Raw genomic sequence first — 16,232 nt, forward strand, 5'->3', positions numbered from 1 at the left:
ACAGATGGGAACTGAAGCCATGACAGTGGATGATCATTAAGGTTACAGACGGAGTGAACAAAGGGACAAGGACAGATTCAACAAATGTTCATGCCTTTTGCCCTTGGTACCCTGGAAACTGTCAGACACTTGTTCTGAAATGGATTACCTGTTACCTGAACTTCAGTCAATCATCTGCTTGCCCTACCCCTGCTTTGATATACACTCAGGATTTTGGCTTTTATTCAGACCTTGGTTTTCAGTGTTCCCTTTCTGCCTATTTGTTCCCCTTTGGACTGACTTCATTTTATACCTTGGCCTATATCTCTAAATGTCCAGTACTAGAATTAATCCTCTGGTTACACTTTCAGGCTTACACATCTACACTTCTCTCCAACCCTAAGGTTTGGCCTGGAACAATAAACAAGGCTTCGTGAGTGTGGCCTGGAACCCAAGCCCAGTTCTCATGTACTAAAAGCTAAGGGGCAAGGCTAAAGCGAAGGTCAGAAATCCAGATCTCAGGCATCACAGATAAGACTGGAATTAGGCCTCTCCTGCATTACCCAGAAAACTTCTGAAATGACTCCTGTTGGAACAGAAACCAGGACCAGGGCATGCATGGCCATCCCAATATCTACAGCAAGAGGCACTAATGCCAAGGATATCCTGAGTACATTAATGTGTCTACAATGTATCTAGAATAGGAAGATAGGTCTAGAACTAAAGGCAAATCCTGAAAACATGAAAAATCATGATTCATGTTTTAGGACAGGTTAATGACCATAAAACCTGACAAATACAAACCTTTAAGAGGAAAGGAAAACATAAGTTTTTAATATAACTGTGATTTTTAAAAAACCAGTACACTCACCAACATGGGTATTATCTTTAAATGCCACATCATGGAGCTGAAATATTAAATGGCGGCTGAATTTTTCACTGGTGCTAGAATCCAAGTTGAGAACATCTTCAGCTGAACAACTAACCCTGTAAAACTGTTGAAGTGCTTTACAAACATGCTGAAAACACAAGTAAAACATAAATAATTAGTACTTTTTGTTTTAAAATTTTTCCATGAGCAAAATTCAAATATCTTGGTACAAGTAAGTCTAATCTGTTTTTTAATTTTGATATCAGATTATTACATAATTTTACTGAATTACTTATGTACTGAAACATACATATTTAAATTATTATACATGTTTATGTTCAAAAATGCATAGGCTCTCAGGGTTAAAGGCCTCTCAGAATTCAATTTATCTTATACATTAATCTCTAAAATCACAATAAAAATATTTCTTTTTAAGCACCTCTTTTCATAAATTTTATTTATGTATTTATTTATTTGTTTGTTTGTTGTTTGGTTGCACCAGATCTTAGTTGCTGCAGGTGGGCTCCTTAGTTGCGGCATGCATGTGGGATCTAGTTCCCTGACCAGGGATCGAACCCAGGCCCCCTGCGTTGGGAGCAACAGAGTCTTATCCACTGTGCCACCAGGGAAGTCCTAAGCATCTCTTTAAATATTATCTATGAGTTAAAAAGTCACAATTCCATTGTTTATAGTTTTAGTCTTCAGAAAGTTCCTCAGGCACACTGAGCCCAAATCTACGTCCAAGAATATGGCCTCCGGGGCTAGATGATGCTAGTAATTAAAGCAGTTACGCATTATAGGAAGGTAGCGAGCACAGGGTTAGGAGCACATGATTAGGAGTCAGAAAGGTTTGAGTTCTGGCTTCGCCACTTTACCAGCTCTGTCGCTTTAGTCAAGACCAAACCTAACATTCCTCAACTGCAAAATGGGATAATAATAGAACCTAACATTTCAGGTTGTTGTAAGGAGCAAAGAGAAAATCAGAGTAAAGACTTGGCCCAATGCTTGGCACATGTAACTGCTTAAAAGCATTAGCTGTGCAGCCACAGGACAAGTCACTTCTCCTGAAGCCTGTCTTCTCTTTTGCAAAACGAAGGTACTAAGAAACACCTAACAGGTATGGTACTGGCACAAAGACAGAAATATAGATCAATGGAACAAGATAGAAAGCCCAGAGATAAACCCACGCACATATGGTCACCTTATCTTTGATAAAGGAGGCAAGAATATACGGTGGAGAAAAGACAGCCTCTTCAATAAGTGGTGCTGGGAAAACTGGACAGCTACATGTAAAAGAATGAAATTAAAACACTCCCTAACACCATACACAAAAATAAACTCAAAATGGATTAAAGACCTAAATGTAAGGCCAGCCACTATCAAACTCCTAGAAGAAAACATAGGCAGAACACTCTATGACATAAATCACAGCAAGATCCCTTTTGACCCACCTCTTTGAGAAATGGAAATAAAAACAAAAATAAACAAATGGGACTTAATGAAACTTAAAAGCTTTTGCACAGCAAAGGAAACCATAAACAAGACAAAAAAACAACCCTCAGAATGGGAGAAAATATTTGCAAATGAAGCTACTGACAAAGGATTAATCTCCAAAATTTACAAGCAGCTCATGAAGCTCAATATCAAAAAAACAAACAACCCAATCCAAAAATGGGCAGAAGACCTAAACAGACATTTCTCCAAAGAAGATTTAGATTGCCAACAAACACATGAAAGAATGCTCAACATCATTAATCATGCTCAACATCATTAATCATCAGAGAAATGCAAATCAAAACTACAATGAGATATCATCTCACACCGGTCAGAATGGTCATCATCAAAAAATCTACAAACAATAAATGCTGGAGAGGGTGTGGAGAAAAGGGAACCCTCTTGCACTGTTGGTGGGAATCTAAATTGATCCAGCCACTGTGGAGAACAGTATGGAGGTTCCTTAAAAAACTAAAAATGGAACTACCATATGACCCAGCAATCCCACTACTGGCCATATACCCTAAGAAAACCATAATTCAAGAAGAGTCATGTACCAAAATGTTCACTGCAGCTCTATTTACAATAGCCAGGACATGGAAGCAACCTAAGTGTCCATCAACAGATGAATGGATAAAGAAGATGTGGCACATATATACAATGGAGTATTACTCAGCCGTAAAAAAGAAACGAAATTGAGTTATCTGTAGTGAGGTGGATGGACCTAGAGTCTGTCCTACAGAGTGAAGTAAGTCAGAAAGAGAAAAACAAATACCGTATGCTAACACATATATATGGAATCTTAAAAAAAAAAAAAAAAAAGGTAATGAAGAACCTAGGGGCAAGATGGGAATAAAGACACAGACCTACTAGAGAATGGACTTGAGGATACGGGGACGGGGAAGGGTAAGCTGGGACAAAGTGAGAGAGTGGCATGGACATATATACACTACCAAACAGAAAACAGATAGCTAGTGGGAAGCAGCCGCATAGCACAGGGAAATCAGCTCGGTGCTTTGTGACCACCTAGAGGGGTGGGATAGGGAGGGTGGGAGGGAGAGAGACACAAGAGGGAAGACATATGGGGACATATGTATAACTGATTCACTTTGTTATAAAGCAGAAACTAACACACCATTGTAAAGCAATTATACTCCAATAAAGATGTTTAAAAAAAAAAAAAGAAACACCACACAGGGTTATCTTGGGATTAGCAAAAATGTCTGTACACTGCCAAACACTTAGATACCTAATAGTTATGAAATAAATTGTGTTTATTAATGTTATTTTGGTATTATAATAGCATACCACCTCCCATCATGCTCTCTGATCCTACTCTTCTTCAGTAAATTCTTTCTCAGAGAAGGCTTCCTCAGTTTCCTTATCTACATCAAATTGCCCCATATATATTCTACCTCTATTTGTAGTACTTACACAGCTGCAATTTTTGTGTGATTATTTTGATAGGTTTCCTCTCTATCATAGAGAATATCCCTCATGATCTGTTCTCTCCTGCTTCTGTAGAAATAGAACCCCGATTATTCGCTAGATATGAGGTCATCAAGAATAAAGACCATGTTCCCCAGACTCCCGTGCAGTAAGGTGTGGCCATGTGATTAAGTTCTGGCCAACAGGATGTGAGCAGAAGGAAAATATCCACTTCTACATTATACTCTTAAAGGAAAGGGGCATGCTCGCCCCCTCCCCATTTCCTACTGTCTAAAATGTAGACACGGCGGTGCTGAGCCATCCTGGACAGTGTGAGTAATGGCATCTTAAGAGCAGCAAGCAACAAGCCTAGTCCCCAACACAATGGGGCCACACCCAGGTGTTACGTGAGGGAGAGAAATAACTTCCTATCTGGTTTGTGCCCCTTTAATTTTAGGTCTTTATTACGGCAGCTAAATCTATCCTAACTTATTATCCTCCATTACACGATAAATTCTGTGAAGGCAGAAATCATGTCTCTTTGGGCGAACCATTGTACTTTTAATGCCTAGGCACACTGACACTAAGAGGTTGAAAAAATTTTGATAAATGAATAAAGTCTAGTTATGTACTTTGGAGCTATACAGAATAAATGTAGTAACTGTAGATAATAAAAGTAATCATAGTCCCCTTAAGTTCTTTTTCCCAAGTTAAATTTTAAATAAAATTTTAAGTTACAGGGAATATAGCCAATATTTTATAATAACCATAAACGGAGTATAGTCTGTAAAAATTTTGAATCACTGTGTTGTACACCTGAAACTAATATAATATCGTAAATCAATTATACCTCAACTTTAAAAGTTTTTTATTTATTTAAATATTTCAGTTGTAAAATCCAGAAGTTAAAAATATATGATTATTTGAGCAATGTTACCTGTCAACATAGTTTTATAAAATGCTTTAGCACCAGAAGTCATTCCATCTGGCAGAAGTGGCTTACTGGAATTGTCAGTTAAAAATTGTATCAAAGGGCATTACATATTATCACTAGTTATTATTAGCCAGTTATTTATTAACCATCTGTTATGATAACAGCTAACCTAACTTATGCCTCCTCACACAGAGACACTAAAGGAAAAGAACTTATTGTATTATACACTTGTTACATACAAAGTAACCAGTAAATGAAATTAATTTCAATATAATCATTTGTAAAGGTTATATTAAGTAAAATAATCCTAATAACTTTTCTACCAACATGAGCATGTTAAATAAAAATGTTGTATAATTTTAAACTCAGATTTCTACAACTTTTTCCAACTTTTGTTGATGTTAAAGATTAGTTGCTCAAGACTAACTTGGATAAGACTGTATAAAGAATTAGCAGGAAAATAATTTAAACACCTACATGATCTTTGCCATACCAGTGTTTATTAATCCTTGTTACAAATGGGATTTGCACTAGTGTTGATTCCATTCGGGATAAGTTTCTAGTTTCTAATACAATGAAGTACTAATACTTCTTTTTTAACAGTATCACCATACTAAAGTGCCAGTGAGAATCTCTGAATCTTAATTCCTTCTTGGCCACACAGAACCCACATAACAAATCCTACCTTAGACCGTAGAAGTGTATCATACACTAGTAAAGAGTCAATATCTATGGATTATTAAAAACATAATTAAGGTTAAAAATTAAATACAACTTACCAACTGTAATGAAATAAAACATTTAAATTTATTTTTAAGGGTCCAATGGCTATCTTAAGAAAAACATAACTTTTCTGTTGTTTTTTGGGAGGGCTGGTGGGAACTTATATATATTTCTTCTCCTTCAAAGTCAGGAGAAAGCTAACATTGTTTTTTTAAAAAACAGTATTTGCATGCATTTTTCAAATAAATTTAAAATAAAACATGTAGAGATCCAACAAAATCAGCAGATACTTTTAATCAAAAACATTTTAATTTGGATGTATTTTTAACATTATAAAATGAGTCATCTACAGTTAACATCTAAAACAGAAAACAGTTAATGTTAATACCTACTCTGAGGCCAAGTAATAGTCAATATAATTTTAGTACACCTTAATACAATACAATCTTAAAAGATTTTATAAACGAACCTAATAGAGCTTAGTTGCACAAGCCCATATTCCTTTTATTACTAACTTCCTGGTTGACACTGCCAAATCAAAAACATATACTAGAACTACACTTTTTCTCTTTGTTAAAAACAAGGAGAAATGGTAATTGTAGTTCTAGACCAGGTTTTGCCAGTAACTAGTTGTTGGACCTGGAGTTGGAATTAAGTCTCTCTAGGCTCTAGCTTCCTCATTTATGATGATGTAAGACAGAATAGTTTCCAAAATTTCTGCCAGCTCGAAACTTCTGATACTATTTTTATCGAAATTTTCTTGAAGTTTATCTTAGTACTCAATTTTTCAGCAAAAATTACTTCACCTAATCTTCACCAGAGTCAACTATTTGTAATGCAAAAGAATATATAATTAAGAAATGGAAAATTCCCAAACTGCCACCTTTCTCAGTTTTTTTTTTTTAATGTATTTATTTTTGGCTGCATTGGGTCTACGTTGCTGTGTGCGGGCTTTCTCTAGTTGTGGCCAGCGGGGCTACTTTTTGTTGCAGTGCACAGGCTTCTTATTGCAGTGGCTTCTCTTGCTGCGGAGCACAGGCTCTAGGCGCATGGGCTCAGTAGTTGTGGCTCGCGGGCTCTAGAGCGCAGGCTCAGTAGCTGTGGCGCACGGGCTTAGCTGCTCCGCGGCATGTGGGATCTTCCCGGACCAGGGATTGAACCCGTGTCCCCTGCATTAGCAGGCGGATTCTTAACCACTTCGCCACCATGGAAGTCCTCTCGGTTTTTTTTGATACAGCAATATTACGAAATATATGGACATAAACTGAACCTTCCTCCTTTCCAGAAGTTTACTCAGAGAAGTGACATTAAGAAACAAAGTCAAAAGGAAGAGTAACAAGAAAAAGGAGGAGAAACATGGAACCTATATATTACATAGGTTGGATTCCTTTAATGACTGAATGAGTGAATGAAAAGATAATACAGGTAGATATAAGGAGAAAAACCTGAGTCTGTAATTTACCTCAATGAGTAATGCAACCATCTTTTTCCCATCAGCTCCTGGATTGGCAAGTCTGTTAAATTCCAAATCAAAATAAAGCTTGCACACAGCATTTTCAGGAATGACTTCATAGCAGTGTAAGAGAGTTCTTCTGAATTGAATAATTCAAGATTGTTAGGTTTATATCTCACACCTTTTCAATCACAGAAGTTGCTCTTGTATCTCAAGATAGTATATTAACTGTGATTTAATGACAAATAACTATGACATAATGAAGACAAGATAAAGTGAACAACTGCTTACCACAGGTTTACGGAACACAGTATCAAAAGTTTCCATCAAACAAGATGTAACAATCATTTTCTGTAACATTATTTAACTGGAAAATATAGTCAACTGCATACTGTTATTTATTCACAGATAATTTTGATATCAGGTAACACTTCTACATTTGTTTTTGGTATCACCATGAAGCAAATTTTAAGAACTTTCTCAAACTGCGATCCCACAATCACATATTCTTGGGATTCCATGAATTTTTTAATAAGAATTTTTAAGTTCTACATTTTCATTAGGAATATTTTAAACACTGGTTACATACATTCTGAATCACCTGACTTCAATGAGCTTTCAATGCTCACATGTGCAGTTTCATTCTCACTGGTATATAGAGGTATGACTTTAAGATGGGTTATTAAGAAGAGATGCTGACCTGATTAGTAAATGATAAACTGCTTAGTGGCATCATATACAAATAAAAGGTTTACAGTAATTGGAACAAAGAAAAGTGATGGTGGGAATTGTGTCATCACGTGGTACAGGAATTCAAAACACACGCAATTTCTCTCTCCTAGCACCTGGTGAGATAATTCAGTGTTGCTATCACAAGGAAACTCCAGAATTCAATTCTAATAGTAAAGTAGTAACTAACTGCGTGACTAAGAACTATGAAAGCCAAGGCAGCCTGATTTAACTTCACAAGCATTTCCAGATTGAAAGAAATATAATTTAATGTGTTGTCCTTTAAAAGCTACTTACCGGGATTTATAGTAAAACCAAAGTTGAGCATACGTTGTTACGAGGTAAATACGTTGTCCATCGCCCACCTTGCATTCCAAAGCAAATACATGAACGTCCTTTATAAAACCAAAATTAATATTCAAAAAATCAGTAAAATGCAAATTTAAAATCAACTGTAGCTATTAAATGTTCATAAAGATTTTATCATTCAAATTTTCAAAACCTGGAACATTTGTATTATTGAAAACAAGAAAATTAATCACTAAATCTATGCCAATCAAAATCTAGTTATTTGTATTTATTTATATTTAGTCACTCAAGTGATACATGTTCAAGGCAGAAACAATTAGAACATCCAGACTAAAAAGAAAGAAAAATCATTTTTCAGTCACTCGTTTGACTTCCTATTATGGTTTTATCTGCCAGTTTATGAAAAAGAACTTATTTTTTAAAACTACCTGAACATTATTGTAAATAATTTGGACTAAAGTTAGTAAATTTCCTAGAGTATATAAAAATACATGAGAACCGTTTTAAAAAATATATTTGTATGTAAATCTTAAAAATTTAAGGAAAGTTTTAAAATGCAGAACAAGTAACTATAAATTATTGTTTCTCATGGAAAAGGAATACACAAGTTCTTTTGTTTCCACTTAGCTAAAGGGAGCTGTTGAGCCTACAAAGGAACTAAACTTCCATTTTCATGAGAGAAATCATAAAAAGACTAAGTTACCCGACCCTATTAAAAATCTTCTCGAGATAAATTTTATAAACTGATGATTGGTAAATCCAGCAACCATACAGCTATATTTTTTTTGAAGTCAAGATTAAACGAATCTGTATTTTAATTTCTGATACCTGAATTAGGGTTACACAAAATGCACACAAAAGGCTTTTCTTCTATTTCCTAAACTATTCTGATGTGAGCAAGCTTCTCTTTACCAGGGAAAGAAGGTCCTCCTCCTTAAAAACTTTTAGCATTTTGAGTTTTTATATATCATCAATTTTCAGAATCACAATATATTTATGCTGGATTTATGTTGGACAGATGCATCTTTTCATTATATTTCTTTATATTCCCCACAGTGCCCAACAAAAAAAGATGTGCAATACACACCTGTTTATTTTTGAGAACCATTCCCTTTGTGAGGCTAGCATGTAGCAAGCACTTCTTCCTCCCACTTTCCTGATCTGTTGGAAATTATGATAAATCTACTCTACTACTCCAAAGCACAAAAGGGACAGTAGAAAGATAAAAAACATGTGTGCTTTGGTATTATGATTTAAGTTTCAGGGCTTATTAACTCTAAGCTATGACATTTGAGACATTTTCATTTGCTATTGTTTAAATTCAAATCTCCAATCCCTAATTTCATCCTTAAAATCTCACACTCCGGGCTTCCCTGGTGGCGCAGTGGTTAGGAATCTGCCTGCCAATGCAGGCGACAGGGGTTCAAGCCCTGGTCCGGGAAGATCCCACATGCTGCGGAGCAACTAAGTCCGTGTACCACAACTACCGAGCCTGCGCTCTAGAACCCGTGAGCCACAACTACTGAAGCCCACACACCTAGAGCCTGTGCTCCGCAATGAGAAGCCACCGCAATGAGAAACCCACGCACCGCAACGAAGAGTAGCCCCCACTCGCCACAACTAGAGAAAGCCTGCGCACAGCAACGAAGACCCAACGCAGACCAAAAAAAAAAATCTCACACTCTACTTACTCATTTCCTGATATTTCTGTGGGTATTATTTTAGTTTAACTCTTACACTCATTCTATTATTTTTCAGTCCATGAATACAGTCACTTCTCTAAGCATAGCTTCATTTCTATGTCATTACAGATTTTTCAAACTATTTGGCACTAGACATGTCATTTTTTTCATTATTAATATAAAGTAAATGGTTAATGATTCACGGATATCTTTCCTAAATAGTACAAAAAGATTGCAATTAAATTCTTCTGGTAAAATATGTGGACTGAAATGAAGACAAACAATAGATTTTTTCTGGAAATCTTAAGTTATAGTAGCCCTAAAAAAAAAGATGAGAAAAATTACCTCTTTACAGCTTTTAACAAAATTAAAAGCTTGAGTTTGCCGATGAAATAGTTTCCAAATGGATGGTGGTTCTTCTGGCTTAGACAATCTTGGTCTGTACACCAAGGACAATGGTTCCCTCTCATAATGGGATGCTCGTTCTTCAATTTGCTTCAGTTTTGCTTCCCATTTTCTCTTCATTGGTTCAGAAGTATGGGGAGACTAAATCCTATCCCATGTAGGGGACAGGATCTCTGTCAATTACTACTAAAACAAACAAACAAACATGGACGTCAGTTTCTTTGTTTAAGATGTATTTTGTTTGGTAAAACTTTAAAGCTCATTTCTGCTTATTTCTTTGCTTTACAGTTTATGTTTTGTGTGAAGTTTTACTGTGAAACAAGGACAGGGCTGGTTATCAGAAATCTTTAGATCCTGGCTCTTCCATCTAATAGTGCTACAGTTTTGAACAGGTTAATGAAGCTCCCTAAATTGTAATCAGCTGCAAAATGGGGATCAACATGATCTTTATGTAGTTATCTTGAGGATACATGTCATAAGACATGAAAATGTTTTGCAAATTCCAATGCCTCATGTAAATATAAGTGTTTTTTGCATCACTATGGTTTTTATTATAACCATTTTGTTGCATCAAGTGCCACGTACCTCACCCAGATGGTGGACATCATTCCAGTGCTATTATTTCTTAGTGCAGAATTCAATTCTAGGCACCACTGTCTAGCTCTTAGCTCCCTTTCCCTCTTTTTCCTGCCCATTGCTCTTCTTTTCTACTCAAACAACTACTAGCTGGGAGGATAACCAGTGTATGAATGGGAATTACAATATCGGCTAGTTTTGGTTTGGGATGTATGGTAATCATAAGCATGACTTTAAAAAAAAGAATAAATGTTAATCTGTTAATTTAATGACTATTTTTGTGATGAGTCAATTGAAATGATTACATTTTAACCCTTGTTTCCTAATGATATATGTTTTTGTTTGCATACAATGCTTCCATGTTAGCCATGCCAAAGTAAGGGGACCTGGCAATACTTTTCCAATTTGGGATTACGGTTTACTTACAAAGGGAAAAGGATAGGTTTTTAGAAGAGGGGGGAAAAGCTTCCAGTATAGAGAAAAAATGAGGACAATTCTCTGGCATTCGTCCCATCAAGAGATGCCATCTAAGCCCACTCCCATACAGACTCTCGGCCATGTGACTTGCTTTGGCCAATGTCACATCGACAAATGTGAAGCAAGCAGAGGTTTAATAAGTGCTTTTGCATTAGATTTGGCTATCATGGAGTCCTGCTCTGAGATCATCATGCTATAACTCTAGCCTCACAGAGGATAAAAGGCTCTCTGGAGAAGAACCAAGGTACCCCAGCTGATAGCAAGCACCAACTATCAGACACGTGAGTTAAGCCATTTTGGATCATCCAGCCATCATCTGAATTCAATGTTTGAGTAAGCCTGAGTGAGTTCAGGTGACAGATCCAGCAAACTGCCCAGGCAACCCACAGAACTCTAAGAAAAAATTATTTTGTTGTTTTTAAAGCCAGCAAGTTTTGGCCTGGGTTTTACACAGAAATAGAAATAACTAATAGTTTGCTTCTTCACTAACATCAACTATGTTGTAATTTATGTATGTAGGAAACAGATATATTAGGTTTTAAGTGACATAATATCATATGCTAAAGCATTTGAGGGTAAAATCCTTATTTACTTTTGTCAATGCCTATCTAGCTAGTACTTGCATTGATAAATATGCTCTTGAATTTTAGCAGAAAACTTTGCAACATAAACTCATTGGCAAATGAAATACTCCCTGGAAAGAAAAACTGAATCACCCAAAAAGATTAAGAGAGGGTAGGAATATCCTCATGCATTGTTAGAAAAAAAGGCATATTATCCATAGATTTCAAATTTGACTTCAACCATAACAGACTTAAGATTATACTCTCAGAATTACACTTAATCCACATGGATATTATAAATTTATAAACCAAGAAACAAATAAAATTCTAAAGCTATCAACATAAATTTCGTAACAGATATGCCTAGGAAAGGAATACAATTTCTTTGGATTGAAGAGATGGGGCAATTTTTAATACAACTGTGTTAATTTTTCAATATATGTGACAGGGCTCCTTATTGTTAGATTCTGAGTATTAGTTTATTTAATCTGCTTCACGCACAGATAAAAATCCCCTCCATTTAGATAACCTAATTGAGAAACTTTCTTCTAAGAAACTGACTAACTTTAATAAAGCCCACCAATTACTTAACGAAGACAATAAACACATAATGCGATCAGAGGTGAATTATGACTCTAGTATCTAGCAAATAACTGACTAGAAATAACCATGTGGATATTCACACTTAGTTACAATGACATTGGGAAAATTTTTTCTGGTTTTGTAAAAATATTGGTATGACCATGGGAGTATATCATATATGAAAGTCACAATGGAAAACCAGTTTAACACTTACTGGACGGAGGAAACCACACACATCAACAGAAAAAAAGAGAGAAGCTCAAAATATGTTATGCCCCCTTGTTCTTTGCACAGTTTTAAAATTTTAACAGCTGGGCTGAAAGACAACTGGGGCTTAGACTATTCAAGCAGCAGGGTTGAATATTAAAAGCAAAGGAAATGGAGAACAGGAAGGCATCTGGTATTCTGGTTTTGGACTATCGTATTCCTCATCCCTACCCCCTGGGAGAACATATCACCATTCCAGAAATGCTGGTGGGGAAATAGTGCTGTCTTTTTCTATATACATATAATTACACATGAAAACCCCTTTTCACACAGGGACCATAACTACTTTTGTAACAGTTTCCAAGACCCAAAGAAAAATATTTGTTGTATTTTAAAATAGCAGGCTTAAGAGCTCTATTATTTATTTCTTAGCATTGCATGGGAATGATTGTTTAACCATTTTTGATACCAGTTTTACAACTAAAGGTGGTCAGGCTAGAAAAAAGGTTGGCTTAGTCTTTTTAGAGTAACTATAGTGGGAGAAGGGACAGCGAGAGGGAGGGTGAGGAGATGACTCAGACAGCTGACCTAAGCAGCCCTGGTTTCCAGACGTTTATGCCTAGACTTGTTCGTCAGTGACACTGACGGCCTGGTCCCCAGGAGCAGCTGGGCCATGAGGCCCATGGTTCACGACTACTGGTTTCTAGGGACAGCTGAAGCCTGCCTCGCATGGCTCTCTCTAGCCCAGTTCTCCTAGTTTCTTTTCTTGTCTAATCACAAGTCAATTCCTATTCCCCAACTCGAACTTCTCCCTCTGCCCTGAGAATAGACTGACTCAACAGTATCTTGTGTTTTCTGCATATATGTTCCAGTTCTAATATTTAGTAATGTTCTGGTATTTGGCAATGTTTTCTTAATATAATTCCCTTTATGGCCTCTTGTAATACATTTACACTATTTCTCCCACTGCTAAAGTATTCATAATGAAGTATGTGATTAAACTTCATTTACAGTAATAATAGTTTACTTCCCAGATGAATAACACCTTACAAAATTATTAAATATACTGACTTTTTTTTTTTCCTACTTCAGTCACCTTGCCTGTCTATGCTTGAACAGAGTAACTCATATTTAAATTTCCCAAAAGTCTCCTATAAGGAAGAAAACATCCAGTGGTACACTGTTTTTTTCCAGTTCCACCTTTGTACCATCCCCACAGGATCTCCCATCCAAACAGCCTAATTCTGCCAGACTAATCACCCTTGAGACCATGTTCAACAGCCAAGACGTGGAAGCAACCTAAATGTCCATCGACAGAAGAATGGATGAAGACATGTGGTACACATATACAATGGAATATTACTCAGCCATAAAAAAGAACGAAATAATGCCATTTGCAGTAACATGGATGGACCTAGAGATTATCATACTACGTGAAGTCAGACAGAGAAAGACATATCATATGATATCACTCATATGTGGAATCTAATTTTTTAAAAAAATGATACAAATGAACTTATTTACAAAACAGAAAGACTTCCAGATATTGAAAACAAACTCACGGTTACCAAAGAGGAAACGGGGGGCGGGGAGGGGGGTTGTAAATCAGGAGCTTGGGATGAACACACACACACACTACTATCTACGAGACGGATAACCAACAAGGGCCTACTGTACAGCACAGGGACCTCTACTCAACACTCTGTGATGACCTATATGAGAACCTGAAAAAGAATGAATATAGGCGTAACTGAATCACTCTGCTCTACACCTGAAACGAACTCATTAACATTGTAAATCAACTATACGCCAATAAAATTTTTTTTAAAAAGACCATTTTCATAGCTTTTCCTAGGGACACTGATTAATGATTCAGAGCATCACTTAATGCACGCTAAAGTTTACCTCAAGAAGTCCAAACTCTCCAGAATCTGGCCCTCAACCACTTACCGTTCGATTTCTTCTTGTTCAGCCTTCTCACCAAATGAATGATGATGACCACTGCCTGCACCTGGCCCACTCCAGCAGCCCTCCTGCACGTTTCCCTCCCCCGGAAGGCCCCACTCACCTGTCCTGAAGTCGTCCCTCCCAGGCCCAGATCAGGTTCTGCCACCTCCGAGACGCCTCTGTAAAAAGAAACGTCCAACATTGCTTCTAGCCAGCTATTTTACTATAATTAAAGTTTCTCCAGACTAATAAGTGTAACCTACACAAAAACAGAAAACCGCTGCTGCTGCTGCTGCTTTAACTAGAGCGTAATTTTGGCAAGAAAGTTTAGCACAGGAAGGGGTTTGAGCATCACTACGGGGTAATAGTACTGGTTAAAAAAAACTAGTACAGGCCTTCCCTGGTGGCGCAGTGGTTGAGAATCTGCCTGCTAATGCAGGGGACACAGGTTCGAGCTCTGGTCTGGGAAGATCCCACATGCCGCGGAGCAACTGGGCCCGTGAGCCACAATTACTGAGCCTGCGCGTCTGGAGCCTGTGCTCCGCAACAAGAGAGGCTGCGATAGTGAGAGGCCCGCGCACCGCGATGAAGAGTGGCCCCCGCTTGCCGCAACTAGAGAAAGCCCTCGCACAGAAACGAAGACCCAACACAGCCAAAAATAAATAAATAAATAAAGCCAGAAAACATCTTTAAAAAAAAAAAAAAAAAACTAGTACACTAGTGCCTGCCTTACAAATAACTGCATGCCAACCACTGCGCAGGCTGGAAGCGGGTCCTATTCTTCAGTTTTACTGCAGCAGAAAAAGGACTGCCAAATACTGGTCCTCTCTCAACTTGGGAGGGATAAAGGCCTGGGTTTTATTCCTGGGATCTGAGTTTAACTCGTGTAGCCCTTAACAAGAGCAAACCACTTAGCCTTTTTAATTAAGCCCAGGTGGAAACTGGAATTCCTACCCGCAGGCGTTGCTGAAAGAAAAAGAAAATGCATTGCCACAATGTAAGAGCACAGATAAGCACTCAAGGAACGGTAGCCATACTCATATCTGTGAACAAAACAGCGCCCTGATTTATACCCAAGTAAACAAAAGTGCTGGAAGTGGGCGAGTTCTTCACCTGGGGCCCCTGACTTGTCAGAATGTCCTGAACCTCTTGAAATTTGATGGAGAATTTCGTGCTCAATTGGGTTGGTACATTCTTCTGCGAAAATGACTCAGAGTCTGAAAAGAGTTCGTGACCCAAGACAGGCGGAGGCCCAGCAGCGCGGTTAAAGCTTTTGGTTTCGGGACAGGGAATTCGGGGTGACCTAAGGGAAGGCCTCCGGTCGCCCGAGGGGAAGCGGGGATTACCGGCAGGCCGCGACCCGCTCTCCGTCCTCCCGCAGGGCCCGCCCGTGACTCCCTTCTCCCTGCCCCCGGGACCCGGCGAGGCCTTCGGGTTTCCCTCCGTTTACCTCCAGAGACGCTCGCCGTGGGCGGGAAGCCATGGGTCCTCTGCGGCTGGCAGGACACATGACCCGCCCACTGTGGCGGGACCGAGTCTTCAAACCTGGCGCGGGGGCGGGGCCGGGGCGGGAAGTGGGGAGAGCGCGTGCCTATGAAACGACAGCGTTCTGGGGCAGGACGCGGACTGAAAGGGAGCGGAGACCGGGAAGGGCCTAGAATGTCCCGGAAGCGTACCTGGAAGCCAGGAGCTCGCGGGACCCGTGAGGGGGCGGTGTTCTCGGGCGGAGCGGCGTCCTCAGGCGGGGCGGGACCGTGAGGGGGCGGTGTTCTCGGGAGGAGCGGTGTTCTCGGGCGGGACGGGGCCTGTGAGGGGGCGGTGTTCTCGGGCGGGGGGAGCCGGGGCCTGATGGACGTGTCGGCGCGTCGCGGAG

At 38.6% G+C, this 16,232-nt stretch overlaps 1 protein-coding gene across 10 annotated transcripts in view; it reads right to left on the minus strand.

Annotated features, from left to right (window-relative positions):
- The window catches only part of PRIMPOL (primase and DNA directed polymerase), a 41,543-nt gene extending 25,323 nt beyond the window's left edge, over nt 1-16,220 (minus strand). For 4 of the 10 annotated variants that reach the window (XM_007177869.3, XM_007177868.3, XM_007177867.3 and 1 more), the window contains exons 1-6: nt 15,810-16,028; nt 14,481-14,538; nt 9,948-10,193; nt 7,909-8,006; nt 6,892-7,021; nt 851-998 (exon numbers count right to left, since the gene is read on the minus strand). In XM_007177869.3, the coding sequence (XP_007177931.2) occupies nt 851-998; nt 6,892-7,021; nt 7,909-8,006; nt 9,948-10,127 (556 nt within the window). In that variant the 5' untranslated portion in view covers nt 10,128-10,193; nt 14,481-14,538; nt 15,810-16,028. The other 6 variants (XM_057537296.1, XM_007177864.2, XM_007177866.2 and 3 more) reach the window with 6 other exon arrangements.
- Between the last annotated feature and the right edge of the window lie 12 nt (nt 16,221-16,232).

This window comes from Balaenoptera acutorostrata, chromosome 21, assembly GCF_949987535.1.
Source record: "Balaenoptera acutorostrata chromosome 21, mBalAcu1.1, whole genome shotgun sequence".
In the NCBI taxonomy this organism is placed as follows: Eukaryota; Metazoa; Chordata; class Mammalia; order Artiodactyla; family Balaenopteridae; genus Balaenoptera; species Balaenoptera acutorostrata.